The 18,375-nt window shown below is 52.6% G+C and overlaps 6 protein-coding genes and 1 non-coding gene across 7 annotated transcripts; 3 read left to right on the top strand and 4 right to left on the bottom strand.

Moving 5' to 3' along the window:
- Positions 1–655: 655 nt before the first annotated feature.
- On the bottom strand, positions 656–1,724 carry BKA58DRAFT_442725 (uncharacterized protein; the record flags this gene model as incomplete). Its single annotated transcript, XM_046173925.1, has 4 exons — positions 656–1,018; positions 1,107–1,153; positions 1,201–1,495; positions 1,557–1,724. The coding sequence occupies 4 exons, from the start codon at positions 1,722–1,724 to the stop codon at positions 656–658; spliced, it is 873 nt and encodes a 290-aa protein (XP_046022889.1).
- A 2,514-nt stretch (positions 1,725–4,238) lies between these two features.
- BKA58DRAFT_230356 (major facilitator superfamily domain-containing protein) lies at positions 4,239–6,356 on the top strand. Its single transcript, XM_046166466.1, has 3 exons — positions 4,239–4,602; positions 4,658–5,271; positions 5,328–6,356. The coding sequence occupies exons 1-3, from the start codon at positions 4,373–4,375 to the stop codon at positions 6,272–6,274; spliced, it is 1,791 nt and encodes a 596-aa protein (XP_046022888.1). The 5' UTR covers positions 4,239–4,372; the 3' UTR covers positions 6,275–6,356.
- A 57-nt stretch (positions 6,357–6,413) lies between these two features.
- BKA58DRAFT_423208 (uncharacterized protein) lies at positions 6,414–8,407 on the bottom strand. Its single transcript, XM_046172851.1, has 6 exons — positions 8,222–8,407; positions 8,002–8,169; positions 7,600–7,686; positions 7,327–7,512; positions 6,687–7,266; positions 6,414–6,634 (listed from the first exon to the last, which is right to left on the bottom strand). The coding sequence occupies exons 1-5, from the start codon at positions 8,300–8,302 to the stop codon at positions 6,784–6,786; spliced, it is 1,005 nt and encodes a 334-aa protein (XP_046022887.1). The 5' UTR covers positions 8,303–8,407; the 3' UTR covers positions 6,414–6,634; positions 6,687–6,783.
- A 44-nt stretch (positions 8,408–8,451) lies between these two features.
- Positions 8,452–10,789, bottom strand: BKA58DRAFT_471874 (uncharacterized protein). Its single transcript, XM_046175251.1, has 3 exons — positions 10,358–10,789; positions 9,360–10,309; positions 8,452–9,313 (listed from the first exon to the last, which is right to left on the bottom strand). The coding sequence occupies exons 1-3, from the start codon at positions 10,545–10,547 to the stop codon at positions 8,687–8,689; spliced, it is 1,767 nt and encodes a 588-aa protein (XP_046022886.1). The 5' UTR covers positions 10,548–10,789; the 3' UTR covers positions 8,452–8,686.
- Positions 10,790–10,829: 40 nt separating this feature from the next.
- Positions 10,830–10,917, bottom strand: BKA58DRAFT_t68. Its single transcript has one exon. It is a non-coding gene; the product is annotated as a tRNA-Glu (tRNA).
- A 1,703-nt stretch (positions 10,918–12,620) lies between these two features.
- Positions 12,621–14,101, top strand: BKA58DRAFT_230125 (glyoxalase-like domain-containing protein). The gene has a single exon (XM_046166463.1). It carries the CDS (start codon positions 12,940–12,942, stop codon positions 13,798–13,800), a length of 861 nt encoding a protein of 286 aa, XP_046022885.1. The 5' UTR covers positions 12,621–12,939; the 3' UTR covers positions 13,801–14,101.
- A 1,402-nt stretch (positions 14,102–15,503) lies between these two features.
- On the top strand, positions 15,504–17,848 carry BKA58DRAFT_320188 (uncharacterized protein; the record flags this gene model as incomplete). The annotated part of the gene is made up of 5 exons (XM_046167752.1): positions 15,504–15,680; positions 15,735–16,548; positions 16,655–16,667; positions 16,741–17,432; positions 17,484–17,848. 5 exons carry the CDS (start codon positions 15,504–15,506, stop codon positions 17,846–17,848), a joined length of 2,061 nt encoding a protein of 686 aa, XP_046022884.1.
- Positions 17,849–18,375: the final 527 nt, after the last annotated feature.

Below are 18,375 nucleotides of genomic sequence, written 5' to 3'. Positions count from 1 at the left end.
TCAAAGTCTATCGGTCCCACGCTTTGATGTGTAATACTGTCCCACGGTCCCTGTTGACCGTTTACTCAAGACAGCTCCAGGAACACCGACAAATCCACTCGATCGCTGCATCATTTGCACGTTCCTAGCTCTCGTTGGCTGCGTGTTCGTCGGCTTGAATGCATATGCAACGACCCTTGTCTTCAGAAGAGATCGCTGCATAACCGGTCAGCGCGACAGCGCACCGGACAGCTTTTGAAACACGATTGAGGGAGAAAAAACTTTTTCGTGTAGCTGCGCAAGCAACTGATACTCGTGCGACACAAGAGAGATCCACGCGCACGGTTGCTGCAGACTGCAGCCGTCTTGTTGAGGGTTGGCAGATGCACAGCCTCGATGCGGCTCTGCACGCTGACTGATGCACTCTGGCGAGCGGATTCGATCGCCGCATACACGGACGGAGAAACGAAAATCGCGATCTGAACGAACTACATGATTAAGCTTTGTAGCACTCGTGGATGTCGAGGGTTCTAGGAATGGTAATGTATTGCCTTTTGTCAAGCACACCAGTCTAACACCCTATGAAGAGGGCTTCGGCGGTGACCATGTTAGTCTACACGCAGCATTCTGCCAACCTCTGAACTCGTCGTAGGGTAACCAGTCTTACACTCAACACTCAACCATCCACATTCCAAGGGTGATTCTGCTTAACCCATTGAATATCCATCTCGCTCGGCTTCGTAGCGCGTTCCAACAGCCCAAGTCCCTCGCCGTGGTCGTTCCAGTCGAGACAAGCCTGAATAGGACAGTCTACACCATTATCATTGCACTCTGGCTTTGCATAGCCGTTGCAGCTAGGATAGTGCATGATGCTCGCGAGGTCGTAGCCGGAGGCGGCTTTGATGGGCCAGCCGGGCTCGACAAAGTTCTCGATAAAGGCGACACAAGTGCATTGGTACTTTAGAGCGCGATACATGGATAGGGAGAGGCCGTCTTCGGTGATGCGGTCGCCTTCCTTTTGGCGGGCGCGGTGCCGGCACTGTATTGTTGATGTTAGTATACGGTATGTGTCAGTGATAGTGGCTGTCACTTACGTCTTCCCAGTCTGCGCGTTGCTTGTATTAGACTCTGATATAGGTGTCGCGATCGTTGCGGTTGCGCTCATGCGCCATGCCTGATGATTGTCAGTATCGACGTCTGCAGTTGCTAATGATGTCTTACCTAGTACATGAGCAAGCTCGTGCAGAACAGCACTAAGCGTAAAGCCATCAGCGAGCCTGACAAGATTCTGCCAGGGATCGCCGTTTTGCGTCAGGCCAACAGCGCCGCCCCAGTCAGCATCATCGGTGAACTCGATTGCAACTGTATCGTGGGATAAACCCGCGTTCCAGCCGTCTCGGTATTTCTTGATGGTTGCACAGTACATTGGCTTTCCATCGCTATCCAGACGCTCTTTGAAACTGATCGCGTGACCAGACTCTTTGCCCGCAGGGCCGCCCGCAGGGCCGCCAAGATACTAAATCGGTCAGTCGGACACTCATCATGCCTCTATAGGATATGTTTTTCGCTTACTCGACCCATTTTGCCATACCACTCTCAGTGATGTGACGGCTATTGTGGCAATCCCACTCCTGTGTGAAGCAGTATGGGATAACGGCGTTGTTAGTTGAGTCGCGTGGCCAACGAATTGGTCCAGGTTTCGCGTCCCAGGCGGCAGTAGCACCTTGACCGTTCTGACCAGACATTGTCTCGAGTTCCTCGAAGTACTCCACTCAATCGGTTACTTTAGTACCGTTGTCGAACACGGGCGAGGGAGTACCGCAGAAGGAACCATAATTGGGGACTGACTTGTTGATAGCGACGGCGACCGCAAGAGCGACGAGCTGTAGAAGGAAAAAAGAGAAACATCTTTGCAAATGTCCAACTCTTCGTGGGTAGGCGTTGACGCACTCATAACGCAGTCAGGAGAAGAGAAGGTCGCAGCCTGGAGAGGCCAAGAAATCTCCACCGCAGACATTTTTGGAACGTACAGGTGAGCAAACACTCGGCCGCGAGCTAGTAGTGGTCGGAGTGAGAGTGAATTTGTACGATGACGTATTCGCACTTGAGGAATGCGCGCACATCCCTTAGAACGGCGATGTGAACCGTGACTGTACCAAGTATTTTCTCATTCTTGTGGTTAAGCTCTCAAGACGGGAAAGAGGTTTGCAATGGCCAGTGTTGGAGCCACTACGGCTTTCTGAAATCAACACAAAGACTTTCCGTGTTACAGTAATCCGGCTTTTTCTGCCTCCTGCCAACAATATTCCGACTAATGCATTATAATGGATAGCGGCACATAAAAAAAGACGCGAAATAGACGTAGTAGAAGGACATGATAACGAAATTCCGAACACATTTACCCCTATTGGCTGTGCTTCCGTACTGCAGGTGAAGCAGGTTTGACATCCAGTGTGCGACAATGAGGTCACTAAAAATGAGACGATGTGATTGCTGTCTATAGAGACAAACCGTACGATTAAACTGTACGTCGGCTGAGAGTCAAGATGCGTTCATGTTGGCAAGTTGAAGCAGATGCAGTGAAAGAACGGAAGCGAAGAGCTGGCGCGTCTGTGTCGCTCTCAGAGTCGAAGCTAGCCAACCTCGGAAGCGACACGTGAGAGGACCCCCTCATCTCTGCCAGTCCCGATCCCGGGTTCCGAGGTGAGTCCGTAACACGCCATTTTTCCAAACACACTTCATAGAATGGACTACTGCATTGCCTATTGCACACTAGGAACAGCCACTTTTGGAATCTGTACCCTACTGCCGTGGGATGGGTTCCACTATCAGCAACCCTTCAATACAACTGGACCCGTTCCCTCCCGATTCTATCACGTGGAATGAGCATCCCTAGGTACGTACATTCGAGAGGCAGACATCAGGTAAGCTAAACTGTATAACGGCGCTCGAAATATTTGAGAGGATTTTCATCTTCATCTTAGTAGCTGCAAATGTTGTGTCTGCTACTTTCATGACAGCAGCTTCCACATTCGCACAATGGAGCGATTATGCGTGCTGTGGTCGCGGAATCGGTGTTAGGCACGCATGGCTTTGAACTTTGGCGAATTGTGTGCTATAAATAGCCTGTATGGGGTCGTTCCAGTCGACGACTTCTATGTAAAGCAGTATATCGTGTCGCCTATATCCCAATAGCTGTATATATGTTGCGCAGCGGAGTCATGCCCGTAGAGGTCGACCGAGGTCATGACGCGGCTGCAACACGCTCGTCGCCCCTAACCTGTACCTGAAAAACCACTCATACGAATACCCACAGTTTCAGAGGAAAACATTTCATCCAGACTCTGCCAATTTGAGTGCATTCTCGGACGCCACGAAGGATTAGGAGCTGGAAGCGACATAACATTGTGGCGACCAGGCGACGGTGGGGCCATAGTGATAGTGGCTGCGTCTCCAATACCAAAACGGCCCCTCACGACCCTGCAGGACCCGACTCTTCATTCCATGCCCCACTGGCTAACGCGGATGGTGACCAGTTCCTGTCAAATGGCCGCTTCAGCCGAGCTAGATGCGATGATCTGATAAGATTAGATGTCATCGTGACCAGCAACACCGGCTAGCGCTCCGACTTAGCTGTCATGAGGGGCAGTTCGCGCGCAATTTGGGGTAAATGCTCTCCCAACAACCTCCACCTCATGATTCTGCACCCGCATTACGAAAGCCACATGTCTCCATCAAAACAGCCACGAGCAAAGATTCGGGCGCGATGAAGTTTCTTCTCATGCTCGTGGACAGTCGGGCCTCAGCACAATGGAGTTCCCACGCTGGCTGCTAGTGCAGCCAGCTAGAAGACGCCAGGAACGGCGCGAAGCTGGATCATGCAACCACACGCGCTTGCTCAACGAGGATGCTCTTCCTCGTACGGTTCCATCCACGAGGCGAGACCCTCAGGTTGGTCCCGCACGGAATTGAAGCTTCGGCGCACACTGCTCGTTTCGATGAGCCGGGAGCTACGACCGCCACTGACAACACGGGCCAAGACCTTGGCAATGCAGCGTTGCGGCACAGCCAAGACGAGCCAGCAATCAGCTCACGGCGAGATTGGATCTTATCTGATCATCTAGCACTTATCTGATCATCTAGCCGCGCCTAATGCTCTCTGGGCATACGAGATACCTGGACGGTGGGAGATGATCCCAAGCCACCGGGTGGGATACACATGGCAAATTTTTCAGACGCTGTAACTGCGCTGACATTCCCTGTCCGGTCTTCGGAGAGTGGGCCGAGGGATACTTAAGTATGGCAGCGCTGCCTGTGTTACGATCGTCGCTCACCTGCATCCCAATTTCATACCCTGCCTTGCCCGGCATTTCTCCGGCATCCTTGTTCAGCAATGTCGAACCTGGCTGCGACTGACGCGGTGCGACCTGTAGAGGGCTTTGGTCGTCCCTCGAGAGACATCGACATGGAGAAGAATGGTCATCAGGCGTTCAATGCCCACGAGACTGGCAGCGATGGAGAGACCAAGTCTGTCGAGTCAGAAAACTTCCAGAACGGTGTTCAGCGGGTGCGCGCAATCACAGAGATTTGGAGCACGCCGACCTTGATTACGATGCTGGTCTTGTATGTTTCAACATGATTCAAACCGCGAAACTCACAGACTGACCTGTCCGTGTAGCATTTACCTTATCGAATTCGTCGCTTTCCTGCAGAATGCCATTGACGCCGCGCTCAACCCCTTCATCACCTCGGCATTCGGTACTCACGGTCTTCTAAACGTTGGAAGTGTAATGGCAACTGCGCTCGGTGGCTGCCTTCCTCTCGTCATTGCCAAGGTCATCGATATATTTGGTCGCGTGGAGGGATTCTTCTTCATGCTGCTCATCGTCGTAGCCGGTATGGCCATGAAAGCTGCCTGCACCAACGTACAGACCTACATCGCCGGTCACGTCCTTTACTGGGCTGGCCATATCGGTGTGTTGTTCGTTACCGACATCATGGCCGCAGACTGCACCAGCCTGACGAACCGTATGATCATCTTTACCCTCAACGGAACTCCTCGTATCGCAAGCACTTTCGCCGGACCTGCGATCGCCGACTTGTTCTATTATCACAACAGCTGGCGCTGGGCTTTCGGCGCCTTCATTATCATCTTTGTCGGTTGCTGCGCTCCCGCGTTGGTGCTCATGATGTTCATGTACCGCAAGGCTAGGAAGGCTGGTCTCGTCAAGAACGTAAAGTCGGATCGTAACGTCCTGCAATCGCTACAGTACTACATCATACAGTTTGACAGTAAGCCACACACTCCTCTCAAAATTCCTCCGTATAGCTACTAACTGACGACAAAGTCATCGGCATCATCCTCATCATGTGCGCGTGGAGTCTCTTTGTTCTGCCTTTCAGTCTCGTCGCCTACGCGCCTCAGGGCTGGAAGACACCTTACATCATCGCCTGCATCGTCCTCGGAATCTGCCTCTTCCCCTGCTTCTACATCTGGGAAGCCAAGTTCGCGCCCGTTCAATTCCTACCTTGGAAGTACCTAAAGAACGGTACCATTGTCGGCTCTTGCCTGCTTTACTGCGTCATGTTCCTGTCTGTCTTCTGCTGGAACGGATACTTCTACTCCTACTTGCTCGTCGTACACAGGCAAAGCATTCCCCATGCTGGATACATTCTTAACGCTTTCTCGCTTACCTCGTCAACGTTCAGCCCACTCATCGCGTGGTGGATCCATAAGTCTGGTAACTTCAAGTGGACAGCCTACACTGGTGTACCCATCGTTCTCCTCGGTACCGCTCTCTTGATCCCATTCCGAAACCCTTCCACCAACCCCGGTGTTCTTGCCTTCACTCAAGTCCTCGTCGGTCTCGGTACGGCTTTCTTCGCCACCTGCGCCCAGCTCGCCGTCATGGTTCCCGTCACTCACCAAGAAATCGCCGTCGTCAACGCGGTTTGGGGTCTCTTTGGTAGCTTCGGTTCATCCATCGGATATGCCATCGCCGGTGGCATGTGGAACAACATTCTCCCTGGACAGATGCTCATGCGCCTGCCCGAGGCCAGCAAGCCCGACTACATGAAAATTTTCGGAAACATTACCCTACAGAGTTCGTTCCTTGATGGTACGCCGGAGCGCGATGCCGTTGTCGGTGCTTATGCCGATGTCCAACGTAAGATGGTCATCACTGGTGCGTGCTTTGTGCCGTTGTGCTTGGCTAGCATCTACATTTGGAAGAACATCAATGTTAAGAAGCTTGAGGAGGAGAACGGCAAGCAGACTAAGGGCAACGTCTTCTAAGCGGTACATCGTTTGTTGTATGATGTGCTCAGCGCAGTCTGGCGCAGGGAGCGTGCATCTATTGGCTAGCTCATTGCTCTATATACCCACATTGCCAAGGTGATGTCAGATATACTATCGTTTACAATTTTCACCCTTCCCTCGCAACATGCTTTCCTCTGCTGCTATATATGTGATAGGCGAGACCATTGTCCTGGATGATCCCAATCCATGCAATCGAATCGATCGAATTCACCGGGATCGAAGGCGGTATGATATATATCCTTAGCACCAGGCTGGAAATTCGGATCTTGACCCTCGAGATACGGCCAACGAACGTTCCACCAATCGCAAGGCATCTCACACCTACATATCGGAGGCCTACACGAGTCGTTAGTAAAGTAGACACCATTTTCCAGTACGTGGTACTCACAGTCTTTGCCACGGCGTAGACTATATCCGTCTGATCGTTTCATCGTTGGAGATTTGTCGTTTCCTTGAAGTACTAAGACCAAAGGAATACTCTGACATCATTCAATCCGTCTTTTGACATGACCAGAAAAGGTGACTCGGGGTATATGTCTGATGTCTGCCCACGCCAGTGTGAAGAACCAGTGGACGAAGACTTTCTGGCACGAGACAACTTTCGTACCCCTATTTCCTGCGATAAGAACCCAAGGGTCCAACGAACTCCAAGTATTGCCAGGACCAGCCCGTGTAGGCGGACGAGTAGTGAAGTAAAGATGCAGATGGAACAAGGTTGGTATCTCGCGCAGTTGAGCAATTGCAGGAGTAGTCTCGTCGTCCAACTCGACGAACCCGTGATGAAACTCCGATTTCAGTCCCAGAAACTGGAAGTAATCCGACATAGAGAGGTTGAGCTCGATACGACGCATCGCATGATACGGGACGAAAACATGGGGCCAAGTAGGGCAAATAGAGGGGGATTTATACCCGTTAAGCAACGCTGTTGTTCGCTCCCATGTGGCCTTTTTAACTTCACAGCAAATTTGCTGACAGGTGAGAGCAAGCGTGTTGGGATAAACTTGGTATTCGCTTTCGTCAACACTCACTTTCCCAAAGCGATGCATGTCTGTGAAGCGGCGCTTGGGGCGGGACAGTCTGAGATACTGGTTTCCGCTGGAGTCGCCCCTGCTCAGCGATGAACATATGTAGGGGCCGATGGCCTGATTGTATACGAGGTACCGAAGTTCCTCAGGAAGATCAAGAAATCGGAAAGCTCGGCCGTTGGACTTCCACTAGTCGGCCATTGTAAGAGGAGCGGGAACGAGCGACTCAAGGTCTTCGTCCATCCAAGTAAGAAGCGGTAAGCATCGGGGGTGTACATCAATCTCCAAAGCGAGTTCTGGACCGAGTATTGGAGCATTTGCGAACTCCGACTCATGGCGGACAGCCGTTATTCTGGAAGGGGCCTGCAAAGGGTAGTCTGTAAGGTCATACTTGCTGTATGAGGATATGTCTTGGTTTAACAGGTCCAAGCAACTGTCGACGTTAATCGTTCTTCTCCAGAACTCGAAGTCAGTGCGGTGCCGGTGGCGGATATTCGCTGCCATTGCCTACTTCAAGGACTCATTCTTGGAATTATCGCGTTCATCTTCCGGGTTTGAGGCAATCCCGCGGTGTCGAGTCAACCACTCTTGCAACGTGAGCCACTCGTCTTCTTTACTGGTCTTTGTGCGCGGTGTTTGCGCCGCGAGCAGTGTAGACTTCAACGACTGCCTACGTACACCGAGGAGTACATCCTCTACCCCAGGCTTGATGAGTCGTATAGGAGTCGATGATGACCTCGAAGTTGTTGAGCGTTCGGCTCGTAGTCCTACTGAATTCACCTTTAACCTCAGACTCTTTTGTTGCTGGTTCCTGATGTACGCCTCGATCTCGGTAATAGTGTCGGTCTAGATTCACGGTCAGCACATCTGCTTTTGCGCAAGTCAAGAATTAGCGTACGATTAGGAGGCGCATAAGTCTTCGTTCCTTCATCACAACGATCTGCGCGGGTCTGGATTGAAGCCGAGATTTAGAAGCCATTGCGACTTTGTTCGGTGTGTTCTACGGGTATCGGTGTAGTTGTTGAGAAGCTGATACCGAAGTTAAGGCAGATGGGGCCGTGCTCGGTATGCGAGTATACCAGTGGGGGTCAGTAGAGTGTCAGTTCTGGATATATCACGAGATAAAGACAGGCATGGGACCAGTGCGACCGTGCACAGGGCACCTAGGTAAGAAAAGGCTGGTAATGAGTCCAAATAGTGACGCGTTTAAACCCAGATACGCTGGTATTTCATTGTGTGGTTTTTGGACATCAAAAACGAGGCGGGGCTGAGTGCCTAAGTCTCAGTGTCGTTCAGTCCGCTGCTTGTTGGATGATAGCAAGCTGCCTCGACATTCCTGGGAAAACATCCTTCAATTACCTCTTTAATCTTCGGACTCAGTCTCGCTATCAGGCGCAGGAGAAAGCGATGAACCTGAGCCAAAAGAGAGCAGTGCAGATTCCTTCACTCTCGTCCACTGCGGAGTCTTACCATGAGCCATCTCCAATACTTCAAGCAAACCCAACAGCCTGTCCGAACTTTCCTGCAGCAGCTTCTTTCCTTGCTCTTCTTCCTCAGCGTTGCCTCTCTTGCCTTTACCCGTACCATACACACTACGTCGAGCTTGAATACCAGCCTCCATAGCCTTGCGAAGAGCTGGATTAGGGGCGAGAGCGTTATTTTTCATCATGTGCATGAACAACTGCTCGAGGATGAGGGAAATCTTGGTGTTTGCTGCAAAGCTCTGGGTTGTGCCCTTGAGTGGAAGAAGCGTCTTTTCGAAATCCTGTTGAGTAGGGTCTCGGAGAAAGAAGTTCGGGGGCTTGCTGGCTATCAGACCATGGAGAAGGTTGGCGTTGAAGGCGACTTGAATGTCATCGGGTAGCTTCATGGTAGACAAAAGTACCTGAAAGATCATTGTCGGGAGCTGACTGAACTCTTCCAAGATGTTGTCACAAAGGTCATATATCCTGGTGAAGAGGTCTGGTAGGTCTACGGCCACTTCGGCGAGCTGTCTGTTGTTAGTTGTCGTAAATTTGGAGCCAGAAGGTACCTACGAGTGCTATTAGACGGTGCCGCAGCTCGATCGCGTCCTGTCCCCCAAGGCGCTCTATGGCGTCGTGTACGTTTCTAATCCCTTTATCGCTGGTTTCCGAAAATGTCTCGTCGCCACTCTCATCCACGCCGTCTTCCGATGCGTCCTGCATGTCTTCATCGCTACCGTAGTCAGCCAACTCCCCAGTCTCGAAGTCAACTTCCCCCACTGGCTGGTTCTCGTTTCTTTTCCGTCTCGGCTCTGCTGTTTCCCTCTCCCAAACTTCCGGGTAGTCTTTTAGCGACTCGGGTGTCGCTGTTGCAAATACAGCTCTGATGATTCGGCGCCTCTTTGCACGATTCATTGACGTCTCGTCGCCGGTTATGTAGTGCCAGAGGAGACTCTGTTGTATGCTTGTCTCGTCGCTGGCTCCCTCCTGGTTGCTTTGTTTGGCGCAGACATCCCAATCGGCTTCTAGAAAGTCGAGCATGATACTCAGCCACAGTTTCCATCGATTCCAGCGTTTCTTATGCTTTATCGCGCAATTGAACGCCCACCCCACAGCATGCCAGAAGTCGTCTGCGCGATACCACAGGCTCTTCTCGTTGGCAGCCTCGCCAGCTATTCGCTTGATGTCGCTGCCCAGCTGGGGTGATAGACTTGCACTAGCCCTATAGCTCGGCGCGCTCCTCCTGTTGCGTTCTCTTGGGAACATGAAGGCTTTCCTTATCGCTGGGTATGCGGGATCGTCTAACGTCGTGTGCACGCATTGCAGATATCGCAGCGCGGCATTGGAGCCTTTGGCGGCGTCTCGCGATTGCGCTTTCGTGGTGAATCTAGGATCGACGACCATGGAAGAGGCGAATGCGATGTATGCCGGCGGTGCGAGAAAGCCTATGTATGGCTGCGCAGGTCTCGATATGCTGGTGCCCGCGGCGAGGAGGCTGTACAGGAAGTCATAGCCGCTGGCGTCTGGGGTCAGTGTAAGCTTGATATTGTGTGGCTAGTGGTGTCGCATACATTGACCGCCCTCGAGGTAGGCTTTGGCATGGTTGGTGAGCTCATACGACGCTTGCTTGGTTGGGCGGCGCTGTTTGCGTCGTGGTCGCGAGCTTACAGCTTCAAGCGCGGCCGATCGCGCATGTCCATGGGTATTTGCGAAGGATCTCGGCGTGTTGGAGCTTGAAGCTGGTGTTGCGAGTTTCGCCATGAACGTGATAGTATGTGCTGAGGTGCTAGTGTGGGGGAGTCGCTGTACGGTCAGAAGCGCCCGCGCCGAAGCGCGCTTTCACGTGGCAGGCGATGGTGTCACTAGCTGGCCTCACTAGCTGGCCTCAGCGTCCATCTGAAGCTGCGATAGACGTCAATTCAAACTCCACAACATACCTCAACAAATTAAGCAAAAACAGGCGCTTCAGGCTGCTACCATGGAATGGAATATAGCATCTAACAGGCATAAGGAGGAAACGCTGGCAAAAAAGAAAGTATCTGTTTCCGGTACCGGGAATCGAACCCGGCTCTCGTCGGAAGCTGACATGAATCATGAAAGCGACGGATGCTAGCCGATACACCATACCGGACTTTGATAAAACTCTAGGCAAAATAATCAAATATATTCCAATGCATGCCCGGCGATTTGTGCCTGCAAAGCAGTCACGAGGCACCAACGCCAGCGGGGCTATGTGCCCACTAACAAATATATCCACCTGAGCATGCGCTAGATACACTAGCAAGCTAATATTCTAGTGTCTTAGAGGTAGGTCTACTGACACTGTCGCAGGCTGGCATACAGCCAGTCATCATGCCAGAAGAGACAGTAGAATCATACAGTCCTTTAAGTAGAGTTCCGAATATGGCACATAGTAGGAGTAGTATGTTGCGCAGCCTTCTTTCGGCTGACTTTAAGCGATCATCATTTGAGGTGGCGTCCGCCGGAGGCTCGGTGATTGCAGGTTTCGTCAAGGGCTCGGCAAACTTCAGCGTTCCGCCCGCACTTGAGAACTACCCGTCACCACCTGTCCTCGACCAGAGATGACATACCTTTATACCACTAATCAACATCTTTCGCGTCGCCTTGCACATTCAAGGTTGGAAGTATATATGGCCTTAGAGACTATGCACTTACTTGACGTCCTTCATTACACTTGTTTGTAGTTCGCAAAAAGGTGAGCGAGCAGTGCCTTCAAGGTGGTCTGCTACGACCTACTTCGAAGACAGCACCTTAGCCAATCTTACGATACCGGACGCAATACTCTTGATAGTTTTGCGACTTAGCATGTCGTTCGAAGCGACTGCGGAAGGACCATGACCGAGCAGGTAGGCAGTTCGACAAGGATCGGGCGCGTACCTGCTGGCTTCAGTGTGCACGCAAGACTGAGGGAAGCCACTTCTTGCTCTGAGAAGATACGTCCCAACGCGCCTGCTTCACACAAGCATTGCGTCAAATGAACGACATGAGCGTGAGTGCGGTCGTGCTCAAGCTCCGTCCCTCGCATCTTCGTAGTACAGTCCACGGATAAATCTCCATTACATCGCCAGAGAATATCGACTACGAGCGACAAGAAGAACCTGGTCACACTGTCTTCCATTGGAAGCAAACAACAACATATCAATCAGCGCCCAAGACGAACGACCGCTTTTCAACGCAGCCCAGTATTCCAACACCCGCACCGATGTTCCAACCAACCACACTGCCTATCAGATCAAAACCCACCCCAAGATCCCTCCCACCGCTGACCCTCTCCACCCTCCCCCAATACTTCCCCTTACTCCCACCATGGGCCGCCCATGCATTCTAAGAAATCTACTGCGCAGTTCAAATCGTCAAGACCCTCCAACGCGCCACTAGAAACACGCCACGTCGACTCTCACCCGAAGCCTGCGCGTTGCTCAACATCGCGATCCTGCCTATGCAGGGCTACAAGTACGGCCACGACAAAGGACCAATGCTGGATTGTAGCGTGAGTATACGAGCGTCGTTTGACAGTGAGAAGAGTTATGAGCATAGGAGCGAGCAGGTTGTTCTGGTGAGGTTGAGGAGGGAGTGTGAGAGGTTGTGGGCGTGGAGGTGGGACTAAGGTGGTAGGATGGGAGGGGTCTTGAATTGGTCGTCCAGTATGGAGTATCGGCTAGCATCCGTAGCTTTCATGATGAACGCACTCCTGCGTTCGTTCGACATGGTATTGCGGTAGAAGGTGATAGATCAATCATGTATGAGGTGCTTGCTTCTTCTGGATGGTCGAGGTCAAGTGCACGTTCCTTCAAGGTCGTGCGGAAGGTGCCTGCGACGTCAAGGTCAAGCTTTACGATGGTCGTTCGTGAAGGTGAGCGTCAAGGTTCTGTTGTGAAGATATAGGGATCAATTTACCTTATCAGATCCGTGGGTACTCGAATAGTCCTGCAGCGAGCACAGTGTTGGCAGGAGTTACCCCTCTTACATCCCTGTCGCTTCCCGACTTCATGCCTCTTCCGGACAAGCCCGAGCGCGATGACTCCACGAACACGACCGACCGCTTGGTGCTGAGCTTTCCAGGTACATACTCGCTCGTCGTACAATAGTTCCAGGTGTCGAACAACAGATCTGTTGCAATAAAGCTGTCGCAATGGCGTCGTCGCAGCAGTGCCTCGACCATCTCATCCTCTTCGTCCCCGCCAACACAGCCACGCAACTACCCGAAGTTCCATCGTTCTTCTCGGACAACTTCACACTCACTCCAGGAGGCTTCCACGCGGATGGTGCGACATCAAACATCTTGATCCTTCTCGCGGACGGCTGCTATATTGAGCTCATTTCGTTCATCAATCCCTCCCTCGCGCCTGACCATTGGTGGGGCCCAGAAGCCAGCTTCGTAGGCTGGAAAGACTGGTGCTTGACCAACTCACTGTCGCTCGAAAAGAACTACAAAGCGGTGAAAGACACACATTCAGAGCCGATCAAAGGAGGGAGGAAGAGAGCCGATGGTGTCGATGTAGCTTGGGCGGTGACTTTTCCCAAGGGAGAGAAAGGTGGACAGAGTGTTAGGGGCAAGGTGCCATTCTTCTGCCACGATCTCACGCCTCGGAGTGTCCGCGTACCAATTGACAAGACAAAGACGACTCATCCATGTGGCGCGATAGGGATCAGCCGACTTACTATCGTCGTGCGCGACCAGGCCATGCTAGATGAAACTAGGAATATCTACGACGCCGTGATCGGTAGTGCTGGGGAGAAAGTTGATGCAGGATTTGAATTCAAGCTCGGGCGCGTGCATGAAGTGGAGACTCGTGACACCGGTGCGAAGGTTATACTGCGCTTGCCAAAGAACGAGGAGGATCAGGGACGCGTTGAAGAAAGGGGATTCTGGTACGGCGATGTGGTTCTCTTAACAAATGCGAAGTCCAGAAGGAGTGGACGCTCAGCGGAGAGGCTCGATAGTGGAGAAAGAGATGGCGGGGTTGGCGGGGTGTGGCTCGAGCATACCTGAGCGGATGGCGTTAGGTATAAGAGTGAGATGTTAGGGCACCGCGATTGAGGCTGAACTTGAATACGTCGTGTTTCGCATTTCTTGCTTGCGGAAATACATGTGCCGGATGGAAAAGGCACCCAGAAGACGATAATTGGTCTGGGTGGCGAGCTAGGTATAGCAAGGGATGCACCTGCAGGCCGGCGAGATTGAAACCACGCTTGCACACACACCCGTGGCGCTCCTGTGCTGCGTTACCACGAAACGCAGATCGATGTGATTATATCGCGCAAAAGCGCCATGGGCTTGTTCCTTGCCATGCAAGACTATACTCGCATTCGTAGTCGAAAAGATTTACCGATGTGTTAAGCTAGAGGCTGCATGTGCCTTAGCGACACTAGGCCGCATCTAGGCAGCCGAGGGACATGCCTAATCTGGCAGCTGCGCTGATTGGCGCGTGGTATCCGGTGGCATGAGATGACTTGATCCACAAAAGATCGGGATTTGTACCTGGGTATGGTGATGTGCGCGTCTTTGTTCAAGACGTGGCTCACTAACAAGGTGCAGCCTAGGAGATACACCATATGCTGTCCGGTCACGATAAGGTTATACAGCACAATGCATGGCTCGGGTCATTTGTGTTGGATGGGGCGTTGGATATGGCAAAAGAAAGTCGCTGGTACGCGGCGACGACACGCCACGTCGACGCAATCTTGGGTTTTCGCTTACGAGGTGCGAGATGTCTAGGGCGAGAGCAGTAATTCTATTCGGCGAAACTCGAATCGAAATTCTGCGGTGGGCGGAGCTAGCTCGGACGAATGATGGCGGGCACGTGTCCAAAGGTTTGCTTCTGTGCTAACGTGACGAAGTGAAGTGCCGGCAGGATCGCATTCGAAGCAAATACCATGTCAACCTGTCTGGTCTGGCATGGGAAATTACCGTGATGCAGTGTGCGAGTGGCCAGCGACTGCGGGATGCCGCTGAACGGCAGAGGGGACGACCGGCAGAGGGGGCCTAAGGGCTAGCGCCTGCGGATCTGGACCGACGTCTGCCCAGCTGGAGTCAACGTCGACGCCGTTCTGACGCTCTGCCCGAGCCCGTGGTTGAGGTATTCACGGCGACGGGGCGTGGCGGAACCTTCGTCTCGATACTCGCCCCGTGACGCCCCCTGCAATAGCGGCGCACGCAGCAGAACCAGGGCAAATGCGCGGGCACGATGAGTATTGGCCCTGCGGACTTGCGCACCGAAGCCAATCACTATGAGGGCACTCCCGCCAAGGCGCAGCGTTCATCCCCAATCTTTGATCCCCATGACGCAGGCGGTTATTTTCATAAACACAATGCGAGATGCGCTGACATGATTCTTGTTTCCTTACCACGCAGCGTGAGTTTTCGCGAGCGGCCCGATGCAAGACGACAGGCGACCTGGACCCCCTCCGGCTGGTCACCCCTCGGCTGGTCCCTACGGGTCGCAGTTCAAGGTCGCCATTCCACGCTTACCTTCCCGACGCGCCCCGCCACCCACCACGCCCAGGTCGCGCCAAAGGGACAGAGTCCAGAGGGCATGTCGCAACTGCCACAAGAGGAGTGCGTCGCCATGATCCATTGCAACCTCACGCAGTCTGATGACTATCTGACGATCATCTAACACACGCTAGAGATCAAGTGTAGCGGCGGCCTCCCCCGCTGCAACTACTGCGACAAGACCGACAAGACATGTGTATATGAGCGCCCTAGGAAAGACCGTCTGGCAACGTCAGTTGGATGACCTGACTCGAAGTTCTGATTTTGACCCCTCCAGTGCCAAAGACCGCAACCACGCCCTCGTCTCCGTCCTCAAAGACCTCAGTCTGCGCGTCAGTGACGATGACCGACGCCGAATTGAAGATGCCCTCCAGGATGTGAGTATAGGACCCGCCAGCCTGGATGCCACTGCTCAAACTAATACCGCCAAGTCAGATGACGAGGTCGGGTCGCCCGTCTCCATATCCTCTTCTTCCCGAGCATCCGCCCCTCAGCCATTCTCTCAGCACTCGCGCATGCACCCCTTTGCCTCGTCCTCTAGCCATGTGCCGCTCGGAGCAGAAACGTCGCCCACATCAGATCAGTCGCCCCTTCCTCGCCTGGACGGTATCGGCCCCGAAGAATCTGGCGATGAAGACTGTGGCGAGCTGCCCAATGTAGTCGAAGCAGGCTTCCTGGGCCAGATCTCCGAAGTACAATGGCTGCAGACTCTCAGAAGCCGAGTACAGGCTCTTGATACCGTTCTGCTTGGCCCACCTGACACCACTGCGCCACTCTCTCAGCCATCCTCGCCTACTTTCGCTGCCTCACCAACCTCCCTTGCCGCAAGCCCGCTCAAACACATCGCTCTCACCAACTACTATCTCGACGACGAAGGCATCAAGCTCACAGACTGCGGAAACCCCTTTGAATTACCCCCCGAACACATGGCAGCGCTGCTATTCCAGTGCTTCACCCAGACCATCCAAGGCTCATTTCCTATCCTTCCCCCAACCATTGAGCACCAGCTGCATCAGTACTACACCCTAGTTCGGAATGGGCAGGCTATACATTGTCCGGAGAAGTGGTTTGCGCTTGTCAACCTCGTTTTTGCCATAGGCGCCAAGTTTTCACATCTCATTCAGGCTGACTGGCGGGCCGACGAGCTGGATCACCTCGTCTACTTGTCCCGTGCTTTTCAATTACTTAGCATGAATGACACAATCGTCGTTCTGTCAACTCCGGATCTGCTCACAACGCAGGCAAGTGAGCTCTGCTGATTCTGTTTGACTATGCTAAACGCCTGCAGGCTGCTGGACTCTTTGCGATTTACTACATGACAGCCGGCCATGTCAATCGGTACGTAGAGCAGTGAAATTTGCTCGGTTTCACGCTACCCTATATTCCCTCGCCTCTTGCTTCAATCGATGTAGTCGCATGCTAATGTCACATCGCTAGGGCTTGGGTAATGGTAGGCATGGCGATGCGATCCGCTTTTTCGCTCGGACTTCACGTGCAACAAGATGACCAGTCGGTCTCTGCCACCCGGAGGCAAAGTATGATCTGCACCTGGTGGAGTTTACATGCCCTGGAGAGCATGCTGAGTTCGATCACGGGTCGGCCAAGCATTATACCCAACGAGGACATCACAACTCCATTTCCCAGTGTCGTGAATAGCGATCAGACCCAAAACGTACCTGTGCCCAGTCTCGACTTCCTCGATGCCGATACCCACCTAAATCTCCTGACCCAGCAAATCATCTCCAACCTCTACACACAACGCAGATCTGCGCCATCATGGGATTACCTCCAACAGATGACCATCTCTCTATGCTCAGACCTTGACAAATGGGCATTCGAATACATCCCCCAAGTTCATTCAGAAGAAGGGGTCTCAGCTCACATGCAACAACGCGACGTCTTCTTGCTTAAACTGCAATACTATCGACTGAAGATTCTGACGACTCGTCCCTCACTCCGCCGTATTGAACGCTGCTTTCAAGCCGGAACCGATGACTTCAATTCGCTCGACCAGTCTGTGGCAGAGTCGTGTGTACAAGCGGCACGAGATGTTGCCTCGCTCCTGGCAAACGAGCCTAATGTTAGGAGTTTATATGAAAAAGGGCCATGGTGGACAATTGTCCACAACAGTATGTTCACACCCTAATGTTGCATCTCACCTACTAATCAATCGGTCACAGTCGTGCAAGCACTCGCCGTTCTCATGATAGCCATATCCTGCCCCGATCACTTCCGCGACACACTACAAGCGTCCGTGTACAGCACACGTCAACTCGTCACTTCACTCCGCAGCATGTGCGACACAAACATGTTAGCTTCCCGCGCCTACCAGGTTATCTATTCGATAGTCAAAACCTCAAAACCATACGTGTGGGCTGATATAGAGGATGCCGTCCCAGATGAGGTCATCATGGTGCTACAACAGCCTGCACCAGCAAAGGTCGATCCGCAGTATTTGCCATGGCCGGAAAACGACCAGTCATCCGAGGCCCTTTTCCGTTATGAAATGGACAATTTCGGCAACTACCATTTCCACATGTTATGAGGATGGGGAATTGCCTTTTGCGACAAAACCAGTACAGCACCGACTGCACATAAAACAGTGTGGCCGGTGAGGGACCCAGGAGACTAGTGTGTTTCTACCAGCACCAAACATCCGATTCGATGCCAGCGGTCACTATATCAAAATCCGCTTTCACAGGGACTTGGACTAGGTTAAAATCGAGACCGAAAGTCGGACAAAGGACAAACTTTGTGCAACAGGGCCGGCGAAAAAGGGGATATCTAGATTCGGACGAAGTAGCCGGGCTGCATGTCTCGTTCGAACGAAGCCCAACACTCGTCGTTACCGCACCATAAACTACGCGTATCATATACCCAATACTGCCTCAGAAGGGGAAGCAAGATGGACGATGAGGACGAATGCTGTCTAGTATCATCCTTGCAGTTGTTGTGTTGTCGACCCGTATCCCATCGACGACTTCGTGGGACTAGGAAGAGGTCGACTACGCGAGTACATAGCATATCGTCCAGGGAACTATAGTAGCAGGATAGCAATAAAAAGCAGCATCG

The sequence above is a fragment of the Alternaria rosae genome, assembly GCF_020736505.1.
Source record: "Alternaria rosae strain MPI-PUGE-AT-0040 chromosome Unknown BKA58scaffold_8, whole genome shotgun sequence".
NCBI lineage: Eukaryota > Fungi > Ascomycota > Dothideomycetes > Pleosporales > Pleosporaceae > Alternaria > Alternaria rosae.
Note: the sequence above shows the minus strand (reverse complement) of the source record. Positions and strands in the feature narration are given on the sequence as shown.

Excerpts from the sequence above, each read along its gene's own strand:
- BKA58DRAFT_471874 (XM_046175251.1), bottom strand. The coding sequence starts at position 10,547 with ATGGCGAAACTCGCAACACCAGCTTCAAGCTCCAACACGCCGAGATCC. Across the intron at positions 10,310-10,357 it reads CTACCTCGAGGGCGGTCAAT|ACGCCAGCGGCTATGACTTC; the intron begins GTATGCGACACC and ends CACTGACCCCAG. Across the intron at positions 9,314-9,359 it reads GGCACCGTCTAATAGCACTC|CTCGCCGAAGTGGCCGTAGA; the intron begins GTAGGTACCTTC and ends AACAACAGACAG.
- BKA58DRAFT_423208 (XM_046172851.1), bottom strand. The coding sequence starts at position 8,302 with ATGGCTTCTAAATCTCGGCTTCAATCCAGACCCGCGCAGATCGTTGTG. Across the intron at positions 8,170-8,221 it reads GACTTATGCGCCTCCTAATC|ACCGACACTATTACCGAGAT; the intron begins GTACGCTAATTC and ends CCGTGAATCTAG. Across the intron at positions 7,687-8,001 it reads TAGAGGATGTACTCCTCGGT|GCCCCTTCCAGAATAACGGC; the intron begins GTACGTAGGCAG and ends TACCCTTTGCAG.
- BKA58DRAFT_230125 (XM_046166463.1), top strand. The coding sequence starts at position 12,940 with ATGGCGTCGTCGCAGCAGTGCCTCGACCATCTCATCCTCTTCGTCCCC.
- BKA58DRAFT_230356 (XM_046166466.1), top strand. The coding sequence starts at position 4,373 with ATGTCGAACCTGGCTGCGACTGACGCGGTGCGACCTGTAGAGGGCTTT. Across the intron at positions 4,603-4,657 it reads TTGATTACGATGCTGGTCTT|CATTTACCTTATCGAATTCG; the intron begins GTATGTTTCAAC and ends CTGTCCGTGTAG. Across the intron at positions 5,272-5,327 it reads CTACATCATACAGTTTGACA|TCATCGGCATCATCCTCATC; the intron begins GTAAGCCACACA and ends CTGACGACAAAG.